Below are 27,789 nucleotides of genomic sequence, written 5' to 3'. Positions count from 1 at the left end.
CGCTGTTGAGTTAAATCCTACTCCTTTCTAAGCAATCTGTAAGAAGTGGAGAAATACTGCTGAAAGTCAGTCCTGAAGCAGCATACAGAATGGAAAGCTGGTTAAGGCCAAGTGTAAGGAATCCAGGATCCTAGACAAAGACGGGTGGAGAAAGACTCTACAAAACCTGTTTTTTTTCAGTTTTCAGTGTTCACTTCCTCCCTGTGATTTATATTTTCTTTTCCTTTCCCTTCCATTCCTGAGGGTAATAGAAGCCTCTTCTCTTGAAATTTCACTTCACAAAACAAAAGGAAGGACTCGCTGGTACTCAGAAGCTCAGATCATTGAAGTCCAACTCCAAGAACTACCTGAATTTGTAACCACAGCCCACTTGGGCTGGTTCTTCCTTCCTGAAAAAAGGCTATATTTATACATTTAACTATATTTAAATCACTTAACACTTTTTTTCTTGACTAAAAATTCATTCTTTGAAAATATATTTCACTTTCAATGTTTGTACTGTATAAAACAACCATGACACACAGTCATTGAATTTTTTTGTTTTACTTGGGAATCATCGCTTAGCGTTGCTTAGCAACAAAATCATCTTCCAAACTGGCTGATAAAGTGTAAGAGGTTTTGGTTGTTTCTTTTAGTGTTCAGGAATGGATCTGGAATATTGGTCTTGAAATCTTGCTTCAGTTAATTTTCTAGTATTTTCTCTACTTAGTTGTTGTAAATCCTTAAGAACACCAGTCAGTTACTAAGAAACCACTGTGACAGGCAGTGTATTGAAATAGAGACTAATAAAAATCCCTGGATCTGTCCCTAAAGGAAACATACCAGTCTGGGTGTCATCTGCGACCCAAGCAAGTAACAAAGGTGAGAAGGTGATACAGCAGTAGGAAGGCAGCAGTCTGGTAGGGCCAGCTGTTAAGGAGAAGACAAATGTCACCTGCTCCAGCTGGATAAAGTGCCTTCAACAACCTCTCTCCCAGGAATGGTGGTGCCTGCGAACAACTTGATAGGTGGCTCCACTTTCTTCTTCCTGCTTGTGCAGAAGAGTAGAAAGTCCTGGGCCTGTCTGCCACAGATGGGCAATTTCTGCTGGCTTCACCTTGCTGCCTGACACCTTTGACAGCCCTTGATACAAGGCAGAAAAGCTGAAATATGGGCTTACCACTTACTGGCTCAGTGCTGGGTAATTTATACCTGAAGCTAGGTTTTAAAGATAAGTTTCTTGCAAAAGTGCAGCATCTCGTTGCAACAGTGCCTGAGTAAACAGTGAGGAACTTTAAATAGAACTGACATAATAGACCTAATTTTTGAAGTTGTGTCTTCTGCATTTTAGCCACAGTTACATCTAATTGGTGAGGCTTTTGAGGGGCAAGTAAGCAAATACCTCTCCTTTGTAGCTTTGAGTATTCTAGCAGGACAGTTGAGGTTCTCACTTAATAATAACTTTTCCTTTCACAGAATTCACCTAAACTCTTCTGCCCAAAGGACAGAGTCCTGGATATTGAAGCTATATACAGTGTTATCGATGATGCCAAGCAGTTTGTATACATAGCTGTCATGGACTACTTGCCAATCGTCATTGACACCAATGCTAAACGGTGAGTGTCCATGTCCAGGACTAGCTGGTTATCATAATGCCAATAAGGTCTGCTGGAGAAAATGAACCCACAGGAGATTAGTTACTACTGTGGAACAATTTCTTAGGGCCCAATTCTGCTCTTATTGAAATCAGTGAGAGTTCTGCCATTGACTTAAATGGGAGCAGAATTGGGACCTAAGAAGACAATTCCAGTTCTGGGTCCTGAGCTTTGGATCTGCCTGTTGAAGGAGATCAGAAATTGTCTAGTCTGACCATCTGGACTGGGACCCAGGAATACAACAGTCTGCTTATACATGAATCCTATTTCTTACACTACTATATTCCCTATCTTGAGACCACAGCTACTGGCATTTTATGAGTATCATAGATATTCAACATGAGAGAGAGAGAAAGAGAGAGTGTGTGTAAGAGAGAAATAATATATTGTGAGTTCTTGTATACAGTGTGGGAGATGTCATTATTTTATTGATATACACATATAAGCAAAAATTCCAAATTCAGCACAGATTACATTTGAATTATATCACTTTTTGGTTAACTGAGAGTTGCTAAAACAAAAAAAACCACCATGTAATTTTTAAACAGCCTGTTTGTACGGACCATTAAAAAGCACTCATTGCCCAAAACTGGAGCCACAGTGCAACAAAACCATCCAACTCAGAAGGAAAGTATCCATTGGTCCCTCCAGCTCCTGAAAACACTCACAATGAATTGAGAATCTAGCAAAGCTTGCCATTTCATCTATGCTCTTTATTTAAACACAGTTAAGACAAACTAAGCATGTGGTTATGTGGGGTTTTTTCCAGTTTTGCATATTTAGAGATGTTTTGTTCAAATTTCTCAAAAAATAACAATCATTTGACTGATATCAAGCATAAGCTGTTTCAAGTGTATGAAAGAGTTTTTCCAATAAACTATGTACAGTCTCCATCACAGTGAAAGAATCATGGGCAGTGCTGTAGGAACCTCAGTTCCTACTGATAAGCGGGTATCCCTCCCGCTTCTCCTTTATGTTAGAAAGGATCTTAATATGTAGTACCATTACAGTGTTGCAGTTGATGTTATCTCCTATACTCCTTACTTTATTCTCATGCTGGAAGAATTCAGATCTACTGGATTAGGGAGATCCAGGGAAGCCACCTGTGTGAATTCTTCAGTGTTTTTCCTACAGCATGGCTTTGTGTTCAAGGCACTGCCACAGCTTCTACCTTGTCAGCTCCTTGTCAGTTCTCACTTAGAAGTTATTTTCTGGCATTGTAGAGCTCAGATTCATTAGCCCCCATGACTTGATGCTGCTGGAATGAAGATAACATACATTTTCTTTGTCTAATTCTCCCTTTCCTGACCTGCTCCCACCAAAGGTCAGGAACACAAAGCTAACAATTGTGAGAATAGCATCATGGAAGCCAGCGTCCCATTCATGGCAGAATTTCTGCAATCCTGATCAGGAAAAAAAAGTAGCATCTTCCTTAAGCGCCCATCTCATCTGCTCCTGAAGGACACGGGCACCCTGCATAGCAGCTCTCAGTTTTCCAAGGAAGAAATTACAGAAGGCATTCCAGTCCATTCCAGCCTGTACGGTACCAGTTCATAGGGGGAAAAAAGGACAGCACTCAGGAAGAGATCCGGTGATCAGTTCCCTTGCGCAACCCTCAGAAAAGCCTTCTGTCCCTGTGTCTGGGCTGGTCAGCAGCGCCCTCTAGTGTGGCTCCTTGTGCTGCTGCTCCGGCCGCGCAGGGAAGGACACGGGAGCAACTCTCCCAACCAGCGGTGGACAAGGCACCTGTAGTTTGTGAAAGTGTCTTGGCACATACACAGGTGGAAGATGTACTCACCCATCCACAGTCTCACTGTCTCCACTGTGATAGTGACAGTTTTGGTACAGAGCTGAATGACAGAAAAAGGTATGCTGGCAGATCTGTTTAGTGAGAATCCCTTTAAATAAGAACAGCATTCCTTCAGTGGATAGAAAATGAAATTCACGTGTGGATTTGTTTTCTCTATAATGTCTAGGCTTAGATGCATAAAAATCCAATTTTTTTTTTTAAATTTCTCTGAATATATTGTATTCTTTCTCCACAGGTACTGGCCATATTTAGATGGGAAGATAAGAGAAGCATTAGTATTACGAAGTATTAAAGTACGACTTCTCATAAGTTTCTCAAGAGACACAGACCCCCTTACTTTTAACTTTGTTTCATCTCTGAAAGCTATTTGCACTGAAGTTCCAAGCTGTAGTTTGAAAGTTGTAAGTATAATCCATATTGCTTTGAAAGATATTTCCCCCCCAAAAAAAAAGAGTGAAGAAAACAACTGAGAAGCATTTTCTGTTAGTATTAAAGTCTTTGAGTTTAATTAAATAGCATAGGAAATATAATATAATGAACTCAATTTACTCCTAGTGGTAACAGAAATAGAAATTAAGACAGAAAAATAGATTGATGTCAAAAGGTAGTCTGTGTGGTGGACAGACCATTTAAAACACTACATCTGGTCTTTCAAAGCAAAGCTAACAGAGTGAGCCATAGTCATAGGTCATGTTTATACTGTCTGATAAGAGTAAATCAGACAGTACAAAAATAAGTTTTAGTTTGGATTCATGTAACCTTACTGTTCAGCTGTGTAAGCATCTACTTTTCCTTCAGTCAAGTGCAAAGTATGGGAAAAAATAATGAAGATTTTACATTAAATTCAGACTACAAATTCAGACTTGTGAAGACTAGAACAACCATTATGTGGCCACATTAAACATGCAGTACAGGAAGGTGAGAAATACCATATATATTACATTTGTATTAGAGAACAGAGAATATGGTAAGTACTACTTTCAGTTTGCTACAGTTCATTTTTATGAAATTGAGAAATCAGCTATCTTGGATCAATTTCTTTTTTGGTTTTTTGGTGTGTGGTTTTTTTTTTGGTTTTGGTGGTTTTTTTCAGGTAACTCTCTCAAATAATCTGAATTATTTGGATTTCTTAAACTGATAATCCACTTAATCATTCTGGCTTTTTGAAATTGACAACTCTAAAGAACAAGTACTATATTTTATACACACTAAGTGGTATTTATGCATATCTAGAATTTTTCTTATAACATATGTTGTTATTACAAGTTTCCTAAGTCAAAAAACAGCATAAAGTGTGATTTTAAGTCAAAAACCCCCATACATGGCTGACACTGCTTAAGCTGCTTCAATTTGGAATAACTTCTAGCTTGTTTCATATTTATCACCAAAATTCTACTTATGGATTCAAAATCATTTTTTATTTAAGTGGCACCTAATGCTCAACAATCTTATATCCATTTCCATCTATTTTCAGCAGTTAAAATCCTTTGTACAGAATTTATCTTCTCAAAAACTACATGCTAAAAGTTAAAAAAATTACTTCTAGACATCTATTCTGGGTAGATAGACTAGCTAGAGTATCTGCAGTTAGAAAATACAAATACAAGTTCCAGTAAAAAAAAATAAGACCACCCCAGGTATAGATAGTTTGTAAAGGTACAACACACCTCAGTTACCTCTGCTGTGCATCACATGTTCCCCACTCTAGGTAAGTCACTGCCCTAAATAAACCTTGGTATGAGTAATAGGCCAAGGCTCAGAGTTTGCTGGTATCTATTTGATTTTGGCTGAAAACTGTGCCATAGGCTCCATCTCAATATTCTTTTAATTCAAAAAACATATCAGATGAGCAACGTTTTTTTTAAAGCTGTGTTTCTTTCATATTCATCTGTTATAGCCAGGATCAAAGGGAAACAAAACTATGTGCGTGTATGGAGGAGAAGGAATCGGCTAACAACGTAAAACTAAACTTAAATCTCTTGAATTACTGGAAAATTCTGCTTTTCCCTTTTGGTTCTGCTTTGGCTATGAGAAAACATAAAGTCAAACTAAACTCTGTAAAGAAAATACTGTCATGCAGACACGTAATGTATGTGTTTATATACAAGATCACTGAAATTTTAAGATAAACTTGTTACAAATTCTGATTGAAATTATAATTGGAATTGCTAAGCTGTCCCAATACCTCCGTATTGTTCTACCAAAATGTCACACATATACGCACCACATGACCTCCTATCCCCCTGTTGTACTGTGCTTTTGGGAATAATATATCCAAGTCCTACAAAGCACACTCAGTAACTTTTTCATTTAGCTTTTGATCCCTGCGATATGCCTTGTTGTGACTGTTTTCCTTTTTTTTTTTTTTTTTAATCTCTATGGAAAGACCAGTTCAGTTTTAAAGTTTCCAGTGAGTGCTAATGGCTGTCTGCAGCTACAGGGTACACTGGTTTGCCAGCGGCAGCAGCCTGAGGTACACGGTCATCTTAGAGAAGGCAATGCAGACGTAAATTCAGTTAGATGGGAATTACTTCCTAATTTCACATGGTCTCTGACCAGGCCAATAGAAGTTTTGGTATGGCCTAACTGCAAGTACATAGTTAGAAACAGGGCACTGCAACCCTATTTCACTTAGCAGTGTCCTGATCAAAGCCAGGCACCATCCACTGCGTATGAATTTTCCAGTCTGCCGTGGAGGTCAGGGATGACAGGGACTGCAAGCCATGGTTTCCTAGTTGTGAACGTTGAGTTGTAACAATGTGCTCTATTTAGAAGTGGGGATTTTTTCCTTTTCCTTTTGCCACAAAACTTTGATAATACTGGACAACAATGTCAATGCAGTTAGAAAACGCTGAAGTCCCTCATGCATTTCTCAGCATCTGAGAGTCCAATTCACATAAGCATTAATTATTACTGGAGTCAACTGAAACTGTTTCGAGAGTGCAAATTCAATAGAAGTACTCTGAAGAAAATGATCACTGGGAAGAACTTGCATGGAGAAAGCTATGTTTGAGAACTAAATAAATGCTATAAGCACACAGCCAAATGGCAAGGCATAAACTGCACACCGAACTGCTGCTCAGTCAGGGAGCTCTGTCCTATGCACTGAACCACATGTGGTGATGAAATTAAAGCTTGAATGATAAAGGGTAAGCTCAAGGTGAAGAGCTCACCGTTATATTTCTTGGGACCTTAATTCCTGTACTCCTTAAGTTTTGTGCACTTGACCCATAAATGCATCTTCTGTGCGCAAATGCCTAGTCTAACTCTCAAAGAAGCAGTAGAAAGGGGCCGGCTCTGTTGGATGCAATGCTGAACAGAGTGTATTTTTGAAGGGCCCACAGAAAGTAGGACCTAGAACAAAATGTCTTTACACAACTGGAAGCCACAATGGAGTGGCATGGAACAGATGTGTATCTACAGCACAAGTTATTCTTGAGCCTCCACATGAATCTATTTTTGAGTTGTGCAGGTGTATTCCAGCTCAGGTAAGAGGAAGGTAAAACTGAACCTTTCACTAATTCTCAGAAAGACAGAAATGCTCTATGGGTAAACAGAGTGTTATGAATTAACTATGAAACCTTTGCTCCTAAGCACTAATTTAATTTTAAAGCTCAGAACTCCTAAAATAAGAATGGAAAAGATTAATGAAATGTTAGCAGTAGGCAGTGTATTATTAACACAGTACTTTTGCTGAAGGCGTGTCGGAGAATGTTACACTGTGCTGCTTAATGCCAGTGCTGGTTCACTTGCTCATCTAAGTGACATTTGTGTGTTCTGTTTGTGAGGGCAGATGAGTTTTCCTAACGGTGTCCGTATTCCCAAGGAGTTAATACCTTCTCTGCTACTGCTGGAGAACACATTACGTTTCCAAGGCTTCTCTCCCTTCCTGCCTGAAATTTTCTCTCTTACAAAGTTATTATACAAACAACACAGTAATGTGTGATAGTTCAGCACATCTGCTCAATCTATCTCAATTTGACTCCTCTAAGCTTATGTTATTATTGTGCTTGACTATTTTTACATCAAGGTATGTAACTTTTTGCTAAGTCTCATAATACTGGCGAGAAGACAGCTTGTTATGTTTTGTTTCCTAGCATTGAATACTTTGCCCATTTGCCTGTTTTAGACTATTCCCTGCGATGTTAGTATTAGTCACACTGTATCATCTGCATCCCTGTGAAGAGGTACTGCAAGTACCCCTGATGGATACCCTATGGCTGCTGGCTGTTTCCATTCCAATTTTGTTGTGCTGGAAAAAACATGACCATTTTCTTCTGGCTTTATCCAAAAATTTAAGACCCTTTCAGAAACATTTAGACCCATTTCTGGCTTGCCAAGTACTTACTTTCAGTGTGGGTGCATGTTTGTGGAGCAGTTCCTCAGGCACACAGTTGCAGTCTGGATGTTGTCAAAGGACATAATATCGAGCAAACTTTCCTTTATGGCTGCTAAGGTGGTTTGTTCTAATCTTTTAAGAAGTGTGATGCTGTAATTATTATAAAATTATTATAAAAATCTGTAATTAAAGGTGTGATTTCTCCATGCAGCTGAGTTAGCTGTGAATATACAATATAAATCTAATTTAAAGAAAAGATAATAGACTTTTAGATAGAATAATCTTGTTTTCAATGCCCTTTATAAAGTAATCACTCAAACAGTTTGCATTGCTGTGCTTAGTTTTTAAATTCAAAACACTATCTTTGGAATTTTCCTAGTATTTGAACTCATTACAAAAATTAAGTGTGGAACATAACAATGCCACGTACAGGTAAGTAAGCATGGAGTGGCATACAAAATTCAGAAACTTTAAGGTAACAACTCTGTGATAGCTGTCAGTCACAAAACTGTATCCCACTGCTATCCAGTATTTCTGCTCTGAAAAAATACTGAATTTATTTCTCATGCACTAAAAACATGCTTCAGTGCTGTTAAACAAATTTCTTTGCCCTAGGTTTACCTCAGTAAAGTCTCACACAACATCTGATTCCAGGAAAAAATAATTTAACAATTGAGTGGTACAGCAATAGGAACACCTCAAGCTGTGTGCCTCCAGAGAGGGACCCAAAACAAGGGAATCCCTGGGCTTTGATACCCTTACAGACTATGCACCCGTTCACATGCCTGGCACATACCTCTTGGTCCAATGGTGATTTTTGGTCTGGGGTCTTCTAATCCGTTATTGGATTCTTTCTCTGTGCCCAAGCAAGCAGGCTGTTAACTCTTCTTATCTTGTGGAACTGCAGCCTCCTTATCTTCTAGTTTGTACTTCTTGTGCACTAGCTTAGTTGGCAGAGCACAGGAAACTGAAAAGTCCTCGATTTAGAGTAGGCTCTGCTTAGCAATAACTAAGACATCAGTGTTATCAGCATTATTCTCCTGCTAAATTCAAAACACAGCACTGTACCAGCTACTAGGAAAATTACTAAGAAAATTAACTCTATTCCAGCCAAAAGCATGTATCTAGGTGAAAGTTCACAGTTTGCGACCCAAGGCTTCAGCAGATCTTAGCTAAGCTAGTCATGCTAAACAAGTAAAGCTAAGCAAACAGCATACTAAATCACACAGTATTATAACTCTGACTTAGTTAAAACTTACTTATTAAACAAAACAACTAATATTTCTCAACAAGCCCTAATAAACTTCCATCATGACAGGTAGGGGGGATGTGTGTCAGTCCAGGCACAGATACTCTCCGTAGTGCTGAAATCAGCAGGAGCCTGGATTGGTCTTGGTATTTTAGACAGAGTCCTTCTAAGCAGTTTTGGTACAACATCTGACAATATAAAATTTACCCCAGTATATTTTCAAATGGGAAGAGAGAGATTCTGATGGAGTCTACAGCACAAAGCGTTAGATAAACAGCAGCCTCTGGGCTACTCTACCTTTTGTCTGCAACTAAATCATTTTAATTAGCTTTGGTAGTACTAATTGCAGATAAATCTGGTCAGAACTTAAAACAGAGTTCTCCAAGGAAAACCAAACTGTAACGATCTTGACTCATGATTAAGAAGATTTTCTGAATGAGTATTTATATGCAGTTCTGAAGCAACCAGTGGTATAAAATGTAAACCTGGTGTTGCTGTTAATTGGTAACAGCACATTTTGCAATAGTCAAGCAGTTTACTGCAAACAAGCTTGAAACCCACCTACATTATCAGCTGGGTAAAGAATGCTTTGTAAAACTGAGGACCCGTGTGCAGTGTGTACACCCACATTTGGGTTAATTGAACTGATGTTGTCGTGTACTGCAGAGACCACTACATTGCAATAATGAGTTTGGTGTTGGACAGCTGAGTTTTCCAGATTAGTAAGATTATTCTGAAAGACATCTCCGTAACCTAAAAGGATTTGTTCAAGGTTTGTATCAAACCCAGCACTGGTTTAAGAGATGAATTGTGGAAAACAGACCCCTAAGAATGATTAAGGAGTTTTGGGATGGATTCTTTTCCACCCCAAAGTGTGTGCACTGTATAGTCAGTTACTTTCACCAGTAATCTATTGTGAATTAGGTTCGTTCTGAGGATCTCACCGTCAGTTCAATCAAAGTTTTCCAGTCAGGCAGTAAATATTTACCTTCACCTTCATCATGTTATTCTCTACTTCAGGTTTTGGAATCTAGGTTTAGCTATTAGTTTTCTTGCTGAAATAAACATTACTTATATATTGTTACCAATCAGAAAAGGAATGCATAGAGCTCCAAAATGAAAAATAAATAAATAAACAAACAAACAAACAAACAAACAAATTTTGCTCAGACTTCACCCTCCAGGGTAAAACGGATGTATTTTCCTCTTGTTGCCTGGTAAATTTGATCTCTTCATATAAAATTTAATCCTGAGAAGCTTCTAAGTTTCTGAAATGGGCAAGTTTCCTGTTGGAAACTATGCAATGTGTGATGTAGAGGTATTAACGCAGCTATTGCTGTGCCTGCCAATCTGGATCCTGAAGCAGACTTCAAATCCCAATGTCCTTTGACAAATGAGGAAGCGAGCTAAAGAAAAGTTCCTGGCTCCATGCAGAACACAAAGATGGGGGTTCTTTGTTCATTTCACTGCCTTTACTACCTGGCACTGTATTTCTTTTGGCATGCAGTAGCCATATACTTTGTATAGTTTAGACTGCCAAGGCAAGAGTATCATAACCTGTGAGAATTTACAAAGAAATACAGTGTGCAGTGTTTTATAAAATTAACAGTTGGCTATAAAAACTCAAGCTGTTCTGTAGCACTAACTCATTTTCAATAAAAATTAGAGAACAAGCCATACTTTTTAACCTGTGCTCCATTCTATTTTATGGCAGAAATTCTTTGACCTTGAGGAAGAGAGTGCATGCTTTCTTAAAGAACAGAAGAACACTTCCCTTCCCAAATTAAATCGTAACAAATATATGGTGACCGATGGAGCTGCATATATTGGTACGTAACCACATCTCAAGAAATTCTAGTTAGTATCCAAAAGCCTGAAATAACACCCCTTTGCAGATGAGCAATCCACAGCTGATATATTTGTTAACAGTTCATTCCTTTGGGAACCTGGATGAAGACTGAGCTTTGGGCCTCTTCCCATTTAAAAACTTTTCTTCCCCTATGAATCAGTTTCTCAAAACCCACATTCTGCTTTCAGTATTTTAAAACAGACCGAAAACACAAATATAACACCATTTATGAAGCAGGAACAACTTGGATTATTAGCATATTCTCTTCTTTCTGCAATCCAGTGAAGATGGACTGTTCTCCATTTCCCATGTTATTACTGTGGTCAATGCTGGTAAATACTGTACAGATGCCTTTCATCCTCATCTTCTGAAGTCTTATTGCATTTCCTATAATGGCATTTCAGAAACCCTCCTAACATTAGGTACATGTATAACTGGTATTTTGGGCTAAAGGTGTATTTAAGTAAAGTTGCTGTATGGCACCTAGTAAAAGTTCGTTACCAGTCAAATGCTCACTGAATGCAGGCTGAAAACTACCTTTTAAAAAATCTGAGTTGTACATAAGCTCACAGGATGAGAAAACCATTATTGAATTACAAAGCAACTCATAACATTTTAAAAAGCCAGGAGAGAAAACATGCATTCTGATATGCTGCAGCTTGATGCTTTAGGGATCTTATTTACTGACTCACTGCAAAGCTCTCATAGCCCATGATGGCAGAGGCAGTGGGGAAGGGCAAAGGCTGCAACCCAGAAGCACGGCCCATGCACACACCAGCAAGTTGTATAGAGATACAACTAAAATCTACTCTGGAAAGCCCACCTTGATGGGCTTTAAACACATACACCTATTTTAACCTATCCAAATCTTAATTTTGTCTGCAAATACTGTAGCTCATTCCTCTCTCATCATCCAAAGGTTTTATGAGCCCCCCCCAACATTATTTTTCCACTCCATTTTAAATCCCTTCACACAGACAGATCAAATCTGTGTACCTTGGAACTCATCTACACAGCATGAATTCTTAGCCAAATTGGGTTTTTTCTTTCCCGTTGTCCTTGCATTCTTAGCTGCAGATAAATAAAAAAAAGGAATTATCAAAGCTTTGTGAAAGTAGTACAAATGCATGCTAAGAACCTGATATATCTTTTACTTGAAATCACAGAAAAAAATTCTCTTTTAATGAGGCTTCAATTTACCATCCTTGACAACTTTAGAATTCTTAGCATTTTCTGCTGAAGTAGCTGAAATAATGCTGGAAAAGGGTATAAATTTCTCAGATACCTTCATGTTTTATGTATGCTCAGACACTTTTAAAATATGATCTCTAGTTAACAGCATTGTTTCTCCAAAATACTGCACGTGTTTTACATATATAATTTAAAATACTTACAGTTCTAGTAAAATAAAAAGAAGTAACTGCAACAGTTAGTTTTCCATTAGTCCAATTATCCTCTTTGCCTTGCTATCACCAGGATTTGAAGTGCTCATTTGTTACCTTAGATTTCAACACAGGTGGTAATAACTGATATAAAAATGTAACTCCTATTTTTCTTTCCTGAAATAGTATCTATCAGTGGGTAACCTGTAAAAGATCTATTGGTTTGGAACTTTAAATTGTTTATACAGCAAAAAAAAAATTCATTCTTGGCACTGAAAAGGCTGATGAGGAAAGTAAATGGAGTAATAATACAGTATATGCAAAAAGAAGAACAAATTAGTTTTGAATAAATAGAAGAACCTGTTTTCTCTTATGAAGGCTTAGAGCTGTTAAACTTCCAGAAACGACCTTCACTATGCAAGGTATTGTAATGGAGTTTTTCTTTCCTGTTAGTATAAAAAGCTCATTTCTGTCTCTGCCCTGGGGAACTGATAGTGTTTCATGCTGGATTACCTTTAGGGAGATGGGTTTTTTGTTTGGTTCTTTGTTTTTAATGTTAGAAACTCATTGTATATTCCTGCCTTTACTTGTAGGTAATTTTGATTGGGTAGGAAATGCTTTCACGCAGAATGCTGGAGCTGGCCTTGTTATCAACCAAGCAGACGCGGGGAACAGCACAAGCATCATTAAGCAACTCAAGGCTGTTTTTGAAAGGGACTGGTATTCACATTATGCCAAAAGTTTACAACCAACAAAAATCCCAAACTGCTTTAATCACAAACTTAATAAAGGAACTTCAAATAAGACTGCCATGAGCAATGTGAATTAGAAAGACTATTTTACTGTTTAGTATGGCAATGAAGAATTACATTGGGGTGTAGCCTTCTTTCATATTTACAGACAAAAGACTTAAAAAGCAAAAAAAAAAAGTTTGGTCGGGGGGGTGTTTTTAGGAAAAAGCACACTTATATTAAAACTGTCTAAACTATATTCTCTATATTGAATTATTTAAGATGTTCAAATTTGTTACTTCTGACACTGAATGTCATTTCTGCTTCCATGTTAATTTTAATGTTCTGCATTTGAATTTAACAGCATGTATCAATGTTTCTGTTTTAGGACGTTCCCTAATTGCCAACCTGGCTAAAACAAACCTTGAGGCAAAATGAAGATTCAAGCTATGAAATGGCATTCTAAGATCAGTTATTATTGACATACAAATAGATGGTAGGTTTACTGTATTAGAAAATATAAAGGAATAAGCAAATTTTCACCCATTTAAATCATTTCTTTTAAATAACTACCTAGTCATGCAAATACTTCCTAGTCTCAAGTATTTAGTTTGAGTATCACTATTCCATGTCTTCTAACTAGCCTTAAAATACATTAGAGTTAGGACTGGTAATTCATTCATCTCCTAACAGAATGAGAAGGTTTTGAGGGATTGGGGTTGGCCTGATCAAATTTGTTACATTCCCTAAAGCCTCTCAGATAAATGGATTTTGTATCAAAATAATGTGGATTCCTTTCAGCATAATAGTTATTTCCAATTACATGCATTTCATCTAAAAATTAAAATCTCTGGATTAATAGCAAAGACCTAGGACTGTTTTTTTTTATTTTTTTTGTAATCTCAAGAAAATTTCTTCCCTAAATTAAAATGTGAGTCAGCAGTTGTGTGATGACTTATTATCAAACCAATGCACATCTAAAGATCAAATACTGCGTTTTTTAGAAAGGTCAAGGCTTATGCAAAATCACGCAATAATTGTTGTTAAATGATCATATAGAAATTTTGTTTGACTTTTACACCTGGAAGTGTCTTCTAACTTTTAGTTAAAAAAAAATAAAATTTGTGAAGTGGCTTTTTTTGTTAAAATAACATCCATATAGATAAATAGATCTGCATGGACAGAAAAGTGATGCCTTCATTTAGGCCACAGTTTCAGTTGATATCAATAGTGTGCCTCTACAATCACAACTCACTTGCACCAAAAAGCAACTGAGAAGTTCTGTAAAAGTGTGACTTTGCTCTTTAAAGAAATACACATAAATGTTTGACAACAGATTTTTCTCCACTCAGAGACGTAATATCATAATTTCAGCAAAAAAATGTTCATTCTGCTTCCATTGAAGAAATACAGCTATGAAAGCAAACTGCATTCTGCATTTTGTTAAATATTCATAGAACCTTTTCCAAAATGACAACTTTTCTTTCTCACCTACTGAAAGCACAGTTTGAAAGCAGTGGGCAAAAAGAGAAGAAAAACCAACCATGTTCCAATGTATTATTTTAATCTTAAGAAGAAGTTAAAAATCTACCTTGATTTTCAAAATATAGGTTTTACTTACAAGGTAAAAAATTCAAATTTATTTTATAGTGAGCACAGCTTAGGAAATTCTAATTAGGCAACATATGCAAATTCAGATTGTCAGCTGGAGACACCCCACAAAACTAATTATGACCTCAAAAGGCACACTTTTGACAAAGAATGTTTGTTTCTTTTGCAATCACAAAGATTTACATCATCTTATTGAAAATAATGATAAAAGAAAAAAATTTTTGAAGTTGTCAACTTTTACAGAAAATATTTTGCACAGCTGTAATACACAATAACATTTTCTGGTATTCAGATAAACACATGCCATGTATTAGTCTAACACACCTAGAAAAGTGTATATTCTGGCATTCTTATAAGAAAGAAATATTTTAAATGAAAAAGTTTTCCTGAGTTGCTATGAGGAAAGATCTTTGTGAAGAGATATTTCTGGATTTTCTTCCTTCTGTATATAACTTAAGAGTATGCATAGCAAGTGTGGGAGAGAGATCCTCAGCACTTAACTTACTTGTTCTGGGGTTTTTTATTTGTTTAAGGAATTAATATTAGTCTAGATTAATTTATGGTGAAAATTTAAGCCAAGTTATACCACCAATAAATTTAGTCTTATGAGTCAAACGTGAAAAAACCAAAACAAAATGAACAATCAAAAAGCCCACCACATTTTTAAAATCCAGTTGAGATGGTTGTACAGTTTCTGAGATGCCCATGGATGGGTGATTTTAAAGCTTCAGATAAACTTAGTACAACATCCTTACATAAAACAGAAAATAATTTAAGCAAACAAAAAACCCCACTGTCTGGAGTTGTTAATCGTAGCACCTAATGGCAATAATATGCAAGAATGAATCAATGTAGGGTTTTTTCCCCTCTTGCATTATGAATACTGGAAATGTGTTAAGTTTTTTAAATGACATCTTGTATAAATAATGGAGGATCTTAGTGGAACAGAAATTTGTCAGATGATAAAGCTAAGCTTTATGTTTACAAAGCAGGATTTAGTAATGAAATCAGACTGTGGAGTTACCCCTGATTGATTTAGTATACCAGATGAATGCTTCAGATACAGTTGTTTTACTGGAAAGATCCTGGGGAAATACAATCATGAATACTAACAAGATCCATTAATTTACAAATGCATTCTTATTGGCTTGATAAACAAATTCTTGGTGCTTCAATGACCCCCCTCAAAGAGATGATACATAAAAGTGGTAGTATGTTTTGGTTTTAGTAATGGAAGAGTTTGGATGTTTTTGAACAACTTTTAATGTGAAATACCCATTAGCCATCTTACAAGCAGACTGGCAGACTCGAATTTCAGTTGATATAAAATATGGATTGATACTTTAGTAACTGTTTAGAATGGCATCACCTCCAAAGTAGTACAGAAAATTTTGTTCTATTACATTAGCCAAAAGACAAAGTGCATCCTTGGACTTCAGCAAATAGGAAATTTAAAATATCAGATTCTTTTTTGAAACTGTTTAAGAGGATTATAGCCAATTATTTTTTTTGTGTCAGTGCTGTTACTGCTTAACTAGATTTGCCACAACAGCCTCGATTCTGGCTTCAGATCCTTCTACCACTGTAATAAATCTGGAGCAAATCCATTACAGTGATTTCACACTAGTTTAGCAGGGATCAGAATCTAAACTAGTTTCCTCTTGCTTCAGTTCTCCTGAGTATCACCATTGCACAGGCTGTTTCCAAACTTGATGGAGATTTGCATTCAGTGGTTTCTCACAGAATTCACAGGCATAATCCAAAAGATGCACTTTCTCTAGTCCCCTTCTAACTGGCATTGGTAATTGTCATAATAAGGCATTTCCTAAACAGAACAGTTTTATTCTTAAAGAATATAGACTGTAATTGTTGTTTGCTGCAAACATTTACTAGTGCCTTATTTATACAAGCTTTTGTTTAACTGTTCCTCACATGAAGTCCTGCTAAAGATCTTGTATCTAGTACTGAGGTATACAGCAAACTTCTTAAGTAAGAAGACTAGATATTGTGATGTTTACAGTTTAGTACCTAAAACTAGAGTCACAAAAAGACAAAAACTGATCGCGAGATGTTCATCCAAACCACAAGCACATCTAAACCAGAGCATTTTTATCCAATCCCAGCTCTAGAACTGAATTTCACAAATTACTCTTGGCTTCATTATCAATTTATCTACAACACAGTTGAATTATTCTGTCCTGCCAAGGTATAAAACTAAAATCTGAATTCCACCAACACCTGGCTGATATTAAAACCATAACCACCGAAATTCCTGTAAGCACAGGTAGAAGTACAACCACATAGTGGCTACTTTACAGATCTTGCACGTTAAGTCTCAAGTCGCTTTGTGCCAGCCACCACTTTTTTCTGCCTGAAGTATGAACTAGTATCCACAACTACTCTCACCTTCTCTTTGCAGACCAGAAAGGCATAGATTATGTGCATAATGGCTGTGGCGGTACCCTAACAGGAACAGATTTACGTTTTACACCATACAGGGCCAGGTGTTCCTCCCAGTAAATTCAGGTTCTGCTGGTAGTTCAGGGGAGAACTTAAGAAACAAGTAGAAAAGCTTCAGAATACTACTTTTAAGACCTACCCATTATTCACTATACTACTAGATACCTAAATTCTACTACATAAAAATTGAACAACTAAGCTCTGTGTTACATGCCATGCCATTCTCCATCTACAGAGAAATCCAGACAAAGAAATTACAGGCATTTTTTTGTGACTTTGGTGTGTACTTTGTGAAAATAGTGTAGGCTTTCTTATCAAGATGGTAAAGACATCAGCTGGCTATTCCGGTTCTTCAAACTGAAGTCCTAAATATCCCTATCTTGCATTATCATGCACTTCACTCCTGAGAATGACCTTATAGAGTGCACTAGTTATCTTAAAACGATTTTGGTCTTCAAAATTAACTCTTCATTTTAATACAAAAACATTGACTAAATGTATAGTGTGTTTCCAGACCGTAATTCCGTAATTTCTGGCACTGTATTTTTCTTCCACTCTTNTTGACTAAATGTATAGTGTGTTTCCAGACCGTAATTCCGTAATTTCTGGAACTGTATTTTTCTTCCACTCTTACCCTTTCTTTATATATATATATATATATATATATATAAAATCATCGTTTTTTAGTCACTGTTATTTCAGTGCAATCTATGTAAAAAAACCAGAATGAATCCTTGGTATGTTTGAAATTCACAATGATACCTCCTGAGTTCAAGGCACCAGTAAACATACTCCACTTTTAACACTGCAGGGTGTAGTAGCTCAACTGATTCTGTAGGATAATTGCTTTTCTTAGCTGTAGTTTTTCACTTTAATTACTGCTGGATGTTACTTATGAATTTCTCAGTATTGAATCAGGTTGCTCTTGCATCATCACTTTGCACAAATGCCTTAGAAGCTTGCCAAACTAGCATGTAAAAGAGACCTCATTCAAAATAGTTTAGACAAGAAAAAAAGAACTCATGTGCTTTACGCTCTGTGGATGCTGAAGTCAATAGATAAACTCCAGTCTTATAATGAAGTGGAGCTTTCTGTTGCACCTCCTGTTTAGATTAGTTCTGCAAGGGCTTCAAAGAAAAAATCTGTGAGAATTGTGTGTTTAAGTTATCTTGTGATCATGAATTTACAGAGACTCTGAATGAAGAATCCAGCTGTATTGAATGGTTCAACACAGTAACTTAAATTGGGCTTTCATGAAAACACATTTATATTCCATATTCATATGATACAACTGCATTAATATGCTAAAGTTAGGTTTTTCATAAAATTCAAAAAACATGCAGGACAAAAATGAAGCTACTGCAGCCTATTTCTGAATTAAAATCAGATTTTAAGACCATAATTGAATTCTGGCTGCAAATTATTCTGCTACAGTAAGGGAGTCAGCTCTGTTTTGTTCACAACAAATTCTACACTGCAATTTTACAGGAAGACTCAAAAATTCTTTTAAATCCTGTAAAATGAACATGATCATTTCCCCTTTAAGAACATAAAATATAATAAAATTGCTGGCAACTGCAGCATTCCAGAGGATTATTTTGTGTTCTTTTATGTTGCATGGCCACAAACGTGAACAATACAAATTACATGTATTGCAATGGTGTTGTGTGAGCACATTGTGGGCATTGCATCTCACACAGTGATATTCATCCCTCCTGCAGCAGCATAAAATATAAGGATAGAGAGAAAGGGGCAAAAAGAGCTAGAGACAAACTAACTTGGATCAGCCTGAGTTAAGGGTGCTGGCCTAAAAGCTCTGGGCTGCATTCTTATTTTGTTCCTTTCCCTGCAAAATCCTGTATTTCTTATGCATCCGCCTTGCTCATCTTTATATGAGTGAACTCCCATGACTGTTTTCAGACTGAGGAGGGAATCTTTAACAACTACTAACCTACGCTTAACAGAATAAAAGAAGCATGAATAAAAGCCCAATGATGTCTATGTAGCAGGTACTAAGTAGTAAGGCAGTATTTGAAACAGGGCTCTTCCTTGTACATTACAAATTCCTAGTGTAATATAAGCAAGGATTTACAACACAGCACATGCCTGCAAATTGCACATCACATGCGGCCTTTGCATATGTTCTTTTAATGTACAAATATAGTCAGACAGACACCATTCTGAACTTTTGAACTAATAAAATCATGAAAACTAAGCACAAGTATCAGGCAATCAAACTTTACAAATTAATCACACTCAAATGAGGAAAGGAATTCCCCCCAAAAGTGATAACTATTTAAATTTTATAAGTGAGAGAACCTGGAATTATTTTCGAATGTAACTTTGAGGGAATTAATGGGGAATTTAATGTGGAAGGAATCCTTCTGTTAAAGATTAAAGGCAAGCACCAATATACGTAGCGTTGTTTAAGCAAGAAGCTCTTCAAATGGAAGAGTGTGGACCAACATTTTATTGACTGACTTGCTAACTAATATTTTCAAGTGGATGTGCTCAATATTCAATTACGTCCAAACAGTCTCTTAAATTACTACACAAGCACTCCTTATTTGTAGTTCCTCAAATGACAAATTCAGTATTCAATATTCAGTGTTTTTCTTGAAACTTGACAGAAAAGTAGGATGCTTCTGGAAGTGACAGCTGTATCTTTCTAAAGATCAGAGGGCTGTTCTCCTCATCTAACTTGTCCTCTTACCGTCTCCTACTTCTTCAGTAACTCAGTCCAGGTTTACACTTGTCATTGCCTGAGGAACAAAGAAAATGAAGTATTTTTAGCTACCTGCTGTTTCTGGAAACTGCTGGCTGCTCAACATGTTTTTGCCCTATGAGACATCCCTCATCTAATGAGATACTAAAAGTATAAATGGAGGTCAAACACATAATTCCAGGTGCCTCACATAATTTTTTACCTGGAAAGACACATATGCAAAATCTGGAAAAAGAGATGGGGGATGAGGAGAATGCTTGGCAACCTCTAAATGAGGTAGAGGTTCTTCTGTTGATATATGAGTTCTGGTGAACTCATTCTAGGGTAAACCATTCTTTACCACACAACCAGATTTGCAATGACTAAAATGTGTGGCTGACTTTAGCATGAAAAGGTAAGAGGTCAAACGCCCCTTGTCTTTATGAATTGAACTAATTTCTTTACTACGTAAGAGAGTTGGAAGAAGCAGGTGGAAAAAGAAAATACATTGTCTCCTCTTTTGAAAGAACAGGCCAGGTTTCTACTAGAAATAGAGCTGATAAGGTTTCTAAAAAAAGGCAAAGATCTTAAGAATCCATATTATATTAATTCTCACAAGATGGTGCATACCTGTGGGAACTTTGGACTCAGCTTAGTATCAACTTTGTGGCAAACTTATCAGACTTCTCAGGAGAGCTCCTCTTCCTCCATCTCACTATACTCAAGGCAGCTGTGACATCTGCTTTTAACAGTCTCCAGAGTCTTCAAAGACAATTCTAAACTAGATTATAAGAATTTTCCCTGTGGAAAGAAAAAATGAATGGCAGGTCCACTGAGGACCTTCTTCACCAAAGAATTTAGTACAAATATTAAATTACATAAGAAATCAGAATCAAAACCACAAGGCATTCTCATTTTTTTCAACATTAAAAAAAAAGATAATTGGAAAATGAATAAGAGGCTAATGCAGTATCTCAGATGAATGAAACTGAAATTTATAAATCAAAATACTCTTACTTTTGTGGACAGGACAGTCCCCACATCTAAACTGCAGCTCTCAATATGACAGAGATACAGTGAAGAATCAATGAACCACTACTTTTGATATGCTGTACAAAGGTTTCAGCATTCAAAGTCTTATGTCCATCTGTCTGTATAGAGCTTAAAAGTTAGGCAAAAAAATGGGATTCTGTGTATATTTATACAGCCCTTACTGCCAAATAATCATTAAAAACAAGACACTTCTCACAGCATTTGCGTCTTCAGGTGTCACCACAGAGATCTTAGTGAACAAATCTGGAGAAACGCAGAAAAGCAACATCTGTGGTGACAAGTAAGCCAACTAAAATAAACTGTAAGCCCATTTTCCAAGTGGTAGTTGATACAGTAAAAGTATTCAGATGCCCCCATATCCAGCTCAGATTCCAAATGTCTTTGTATCAGATTCCAAATGTCCTTGTATCAGATTCCAAATGCAGAGTTGAGGCTCCTCACACACATACATACAGAGACATATCATCAAAGAGAAAATGAATATCTATGCCAGGAGAGCTTGGAACATCTCTAGCACAATGACACACTGCTGTCTTACTCTTAAGACTGACAGGAAATAGTACAGCTTTATGGAAAGGGCTTCATATCCTTCACCAGAGAATAGGAATATTCTCACAAAGTGATTCAGAATAACGAATAACAAAAGTGAACTCCTGGCTGCAGCACAGAAGTACATCAACATCACCATCCCTGATAGCACACACCTTTTCATTCCCACATTGCATGGGTGCCAAAGCTCACTTTTTTAAAAAAACAAAGGGCAATGTTTTTCTCTGGATGAAACATTCCAGAGAGGATTATACCTTTTTTTTTTTAACAGAGAGAACAGCAACCACTGCCCCAATTAGCTCTTCCTTTTCCATGCTCCACTTTTCCATTAACAAATGTTTGTGCCATCTCTTCCTCATCTGTCTTTTTTCTTTTCAAGCTATTTCCTACATGCTGTTTCTGAATCCCTTGCTGCTTTGTACACAGGGATGAATCCCTGCAACTTGGATTGTTGGTGCTGTAACATCCTACAAGGTTACTTCCACTAGCTTTACCTGAAGTGCTAAGAAGAAGGAAGTGCACGCACACAATGTTTTAAGACACACAAATTACTGTGTAGGAAGACAAGGGAATTCAGGGCAAAAGCAGAATGCAGGCACTACTGGAAAAATACCTGGGTGGGGAAAGGGTTTGATGTCATACTCCTCAATCCGATTTCACCTTGGCACATCCAAAACCTGTATCAGGATGTAGGAGCTCAATTTTGCAAACCTTGCACAACTAACACAAGCCTTGCCTCCAGGTATTTTGCTTGCTGTTGTCCTGGAGTCACATGCCAGGTTAACCTGCCAAGCTAGGCAATAACAAGCAGGTCAAAACCACAGACAACTTCAAGCCGCATAACCTCAACTTTATCCTCCAGGTGGCGTTCGGCCACACAAGGGGTCTAATCTGGGTACTGTCATCTTGTGATTGTTAAAATGGTCCAAGCTCACCATTGTATATAACAACACCACCTTCAAAACAACAAATGAAGAAAGAAGATCTCTCTGCAAACAAATTTTAAATCTCCGACTGTGACTTTGGCACTGCATTGTATTTTCCTACACAATCTAAAAGTAGCAGGAGTCCTTTATAGTTTGCAGAGCAAAAAGGGTATGTACTATATAAGTTTACTACTATACCTCTTCTGATGGAATAAATATCAAATAGAAAAATCTGTCTAAACATATTTTGAAAACTGCATGGCCAGCTTATGCAGTAGCTAGATATGTGGCAAGGTTACAGTGTTACTCTCTAAGGAGAATACAATTAATATGCTTATATATTTTGTTCAATTCAAGCACTGTGTAGTCTCCAAGTTCTGCTATGAGAAGTATGGATAACTTCTCATTATCCTTCCTATTCCAAAACACAGTATTTATCACAGATATGTACAATACAGCAGCATAGCTTAGGCCTGTTATATAGGTCAGTATCTGCAATGCACACAAGAACATAGTTTGCCACTGCAAAGGAGAGTGGCTGCAAAATCTATTTTGGATAATCCAATTTATATTTGAGGAAATCAATGTGTGGTCATTTCTAGAACTGTGAATATAAGGCAACTGCTGCATGCTTGTATATTTGATAAGTTTTATTATACTATATCCTTATATGAATGCCTATGCAGTGTAAATGCTTTAATATAAGATACTGAATGGTTTTTTTACACATTATTTTCTAAACGTTGCTACATTTTACTGCATGTTTATTCACTTTTTTGTGTTGGTACAAAGTGCAAGCAGGAAGACACATGAATTTAATAATTTATACAGCAGCTATTCAAATCCATTCTAAAAACATGTTCTTATGTAAAGATTTTTAATTTGGCAAGAAATGTGCTTCCTTTAGACAATGGGCTTGGTTCACAGCAATACCTGTGTAATTAATGTTTATTTATTAAAAAGTAAAAAAACTGAGTCTGTAAATGTGGCTATTGACCCTGCTGCAAACCACTATGTCAGTATGTTTTGATACTTTTGAAAACGTAAATCATCTGCATTTAGTAGGAAAACAGATGACCTATCCTGATTCAAGCTGAAAAAGAGTGCTGTAATTGAAAAAGACCATTCTTGAAAAAGAATTGTGTTTGGTGCTGCAGGATGACAATGTAGCAATCTTTTTTTTCTTTAAACGGTACTTTCTCATGACCTTAATACAAAGAGTTCATGTTACTTGATTGTGAACTGGGCCCACTGTTTACAGTGTTATTATACATAACCAAAGTTCAGTGTAATTAACAAAACTGATCGAATTTGTTCTTTTGGAAGAAACAAAAAAGAGGCTGACTGCTTTTGCTGAGGTTTTGGAGAGCTGGCTTGGTACAGAGTGTTGCTTCTGTACCAATGCATTTTAAACGTAAGGAAATCACTGGCTGAAAGGCTGATGGCTAAGACAGTATTGTCAGTGGTAACATCTGATACTGCTGGAAACTAAGCTACCAATGATACAACACTAAATCAAGGTAGTAATGCATTAGTTTAAAGCTATGTAAATATTTATTTTAATGCTGCAGCGTCATAGCTATCATTTTTCACTGCTTTGATATCCAAGGATTCCTAATACTACACAAATGTATTTTATGTGCTTCAGTTTTCAGTTTCAGCACTTTCATTCAAAGCAAATATCTCCCATTTCTTTGTACTGCACTGAAATAAAGACTCTTGTTTCAGTACATAATGCTTTTCCTGTTCTGGTCTGTCTCTGTCAGTGTTTGTTTCTATGAGCACCAAATCATAGATACCAGCCCCTAGTGTCTAGCTCCTAGTACCCTGTCTCCCAGTTTTCTGTACATGCACACACCAAAGGCAAACCAGGCAACGCTGACAGACTACCTGGTGCCTCCATCTAAGGCTCTGTGGGGTCTGAGCAGCACTGACAGTGGTACCGGATCACTATGATTTCTGCAATATGATCTTCTTTTCTAGTAGATTGATTCAAATTAAGATTCTAGGTGGAATCTGGGAAAGTAGGCACTACCCTGGATTTCTCATTTCTCAGGAGACTGCCATAGCCATTGCGATTTTCTGTTGCAGGGACTGCTGTCACATTCTGTTCAGAGTACAAGAGTCCTAAACAAATGAACACAAATCCCCCTCTGATTTCCATCTAAAAAGCTTCTAACCAGGTCTACTGCTAAGTAGTTTTCTCTGTGGAGAGAGACTCATGTTCCCTTAGTTTGAAAATGAGAACACACTGCAGCAGAGAACATTTAAAAATAAAAAGTAAAGACTTGACAGGAGATGAGAGAAAGCTGAATCTCCTGAGATAAGCACTGGTCTTAGTAGCATGTGCTTTTCTAAGAGCTGTTTTATATGTTGTACCAGAAAGGTAGCTTTTGACTGCACAGGACACGGTGAGGTAAACAATAGCTGCTGCACTTTGACCCACACTGTTTCACATACAACACCTGAACAGATTTCAGGTGCAACGGGAGTAATGTGTTCAGAACAAGGAGAAAGAATCAATTCCCATGAAGAGCAGCTTTACCTTAATTTCAAAATTACTTACGTCCTCATTTTATTCTAACAGTATCAGAGCACCTCACTTTCACATTTTGCATGCTTTTTGCAAGACAATTATTCTACTTGATTATTATTTGAGTTCCCATTTTCACAGTATACACTTAACAAAAATCTGCATCTAAGAACTCAATATTCTTTTCACATATGCAGCTTCATAACCATCACATGAAGTAGGAAACAAATCTTAGTCCTGCTTACAGACAATGAGCAACTTTAATTGCTTACTGTGTACTGTATCACAAAAATTTAAATTCAGCTGCTGACTGCTAATTTTCATATTAGATTTCCTTTCCAAATATGCATTCTCTCTAGAGAGATATGCATGGAAATGTTCAGATGCGTTCCATGACAAGACTTTGCTAACACCTTTGGTGTTAAGTAACATAACAAAAAACTTAAAAAGACATTCTCTTTCCCATACTGGTTTCTTAACAGTACTGTCATGGTTTAGCCCCAGCCAGCAACCAAGCCCCACACAGCTGCTCGCTCACTCCCACACTAGTGGGATCAGGGAGAGAATGGAAAGGGCAAAAGCCAGAAAACTTGTGGGTTGAGATAAAGACAGTTTAATAGGAAAAGCAAAAGCCGTGTGCACAAGCAAAACAAAGCAAGGAATTAATTCCCTGCTCCCCATGGACAGGCAGGTGTTCAGCCATCTGCAGGAGAGCAGCACCCCACCACATGTAACGCTTACTTGGGAAGACAAACACCATCATTCCAAACATCTCCCCCTCTTCCTCCTTCTTCTCCCCACTTTATATACTGAACATGATGTCACATGGTATGGAATATCCCTTTGGCCAGTTCGGGTCACCTGTCCTGGCTGTGCCCCCTCCCAGCTTCCCATGCACCCCCAACTTCCTTACCAGTGTGGCAGTATGAAAAGCAGAAAAACCCTTGTCTCTGTGTAAGCCCTGTTCAGCAATGACAAAAACATCTCTATATTATCATCTCTGTCTTCGGTGCAAATCCAAAACATAGCCCCATAATAGGCACTGGGAAGAAAATTAACTCTACCCTGGCCAAAACCAGCAAAGGTACACTCTTTAAAGCAGCTGAAGAGCATAGCATGCTAATAATGTGCTGAGACACACTGTCCATGGTTAAATAACTCCTGAACAGCATATAGTTGTTGGCCCAACACAATACTCCAGTCCACTTAGAGAATTCTGCTAAATGTAGCCTAGGTTTTGGAACTGTATTACAGACGGGAGAAGGATATTCGGAACAGGTGTTCAGCTAATTACAATAAGTCTTCCAAATCACTTTATCCTTACTGTCTGACAACCGATGGTGAAACAGTGCCCTCAGTATGATGAAGTCTGAAAGAGTGCACAGGAATCACTGAACAGCAATAACCCACTTCGCAGAGCTCCTGTGTCTCAACTTTTTCTTTTGAACAAAGTACTATTTTGAGACAGAGAAAGGATGGCTTTCTTCAGCCCCTGTACAGCCTCCTTCAGCTGCAGTTTAAAACTCAAGATGCACACACTAGATAATGCAAATCATGGTGCAGTACCAAAGTCATGTTCCAGTCCGTACCCTGTATCCTCTTTATGAATATAGCTGGTATTGAACCAGTATGGCAGTAAGGCCTTAAATGGATTTTACTGCTGGTGTAATATAATACTCCCAAAGACTATGTTCAGCCTGCCAACAGCATGCTAGCACATCTCCAAGGGTTTTATGAGCTACCAGAAAGGTCATGTCTTCTGTAGCAGAACCAGCTTGGTGAGCTCATTTTAAAGTTTTATAAATGCTTAAAGCATCTCAGCTCATGTAGGACTATCATAATAATATAGTCCAAGAATATCTGCAGGGCAAAACTTAGAAGTTAAGGACCTGGTCATACAAGCTTATTTCTAACCTAAAGTGCCATTTAAATAAATGAGATAATCCCATAAAGCACAGAAGGATCAGCACATTCATTTCTGTTCATATCGGTACAGTATTTAGAGAGTTGCAAATGCTGAAAACCTTAGGGATGGCTCTTTCAAAATGTACCAAGGTTATACTAGCGGCACAGCAAATACTTTACAGACAAATAAAGAAGCAAAGTCTACATCCAGCCATTTTAGTCCAAGAATACACTCTTGAACACCTTCAGTTTTACAAAAAATGTCTTCTGATCTACAAGCAGAGAAAACAGAGATGGGTAAGACCAAGAAATCAGCTTAAAAAAATAAAATAAATAGGCAATCAAAATAGCATTCCAAGCTGTGGCCACCATAACATCCTGGAAAGTCTGGTCCCCACCTTTTAAGTATCAAACTGTCTGTAGAATGATCTTTTAAAAATATGATGTTCTTGTTCACTTGACTCGGAGAAAAAGATTGTTCTAACTCAATACAAGGGATTCAGCCATGTCATGGGACACCTAAAATAGACTGAATTCTGCAACCTGACCTCTGCGCTTGCAAGGAAATGGTGCAAAAGAGTAAAAGTCTGTACCTCATCACTGATGTATACTCTGACCTAAGTCTGTACAGCAGAAGTTAGTTTTCACACTGAAGTGTGAAATTTATCTCTGTGTCTCACACTGTTGCAATGCCTTGTCAGAATTAATGCCTCCAGAATGTTTTCTATATAGAGGGAGGTGCCTTCTTCCCCAGCAACTTGATAACAAGTCACTCACACAAGTAAGAAACCTGTATGTTACAGGGCAAAAAATGTTAGACTTTAGTGAAAGAGCAATCCAAGAAAATAAGCTGGATCCTACACTGCACCGTAAGTGCAAAGGGTATGGCCAGCTAACATAAGCAAGAAAGTGGAAAAAAATAACAAACTCAGAGGAAAAAGTTGTCCATCGAAAATTCCTAGCCCCAGTCTGTCTGATCTCCTGGCAAGTTTTAGAAAGATGGAGGTTTCTTCAAGCCATCTTCTTGGAGAATTTCCATACTGGGAGTCATCGC

General features: G+C 37.3%; 1 protein-coding gene and 1 long non-coding RNA gene across 5 annotated transcripts in view; one reads left to right on the top strand and one right to left on the bottom strand.

The window, feature by feature from the left end:
• The window catches only part of PLD5 (phospholipase D family member 5), a 177,280-nt gene extending 164,101 nt beyond the window's left edge, over nt 1-13,179 (top strand). For all 4 annotated transcript variants that reach the window (XM_017806839.1, XM_017806840.1, XM_017806841.1 and 1 more), the window contains exons 7-10: nt 1,456-1,595; nt 3,680-3,845; nt 10,747-10,861; nt 12,857-13,179. In XM_017806839.1, coding sequence (XP_017662328.1) covers nt 1,456-1,595; nt 3,680-3,845; nt 10,747-10,861; nt 12,857-13,092 — 657 coding nt within the window. In that variant the 3' untranslated portion in view covers nt 13,093-13,179. The remainder of the gene's footprint in view (nt 1-1,455; nt 1,596-3,679; nt 3,846-10,746; nt 10,862-12,856) is intronic.
• A 6,306-nt stretch (nt 13,180-19,485) lies between these two features.
• Nucleotides 19,486-27,789, bottom strand: part of LOC108493406 — a 23,072-nt gene continuing 14,768 nt past the window's right edge. The window contains exons 2-3 of the long non-coding RNA XR_001873465.1: nt 20,400-20,570; nt 19,486-19,827 (exon numbers count right to left, since the gene is read on the bottom strand). This is a non-coding gene — a long non-coding RNA (uncharacterized LOC108493406). The remainder of the gene's footprint in view (nt 19,828-20,399; nt 20,571-27,789) is intronic.

The sequence above is a fragment of the Lepidothrix coronata genome, unplaced genomic scaffold (assembly GCF_001604755.1).
Source record: "Lepidothrix coronata isolate B3197 unplaced genomic scaffold, Lepidothrix_coronata-1.0 Scaffold16, whole genome shotgun sequence".
NCBI classification, from domain to species: Eukaryota; Metazoa; Chordata; class Aves; order Passeriformes; family Pipridae; genus Lepidothrix; species Lepidothrix coronata.
Note: the sequence above shows the minus strand (reverse complement) of the source record. Positions and strands in the feature narration are given on the sequence as shown.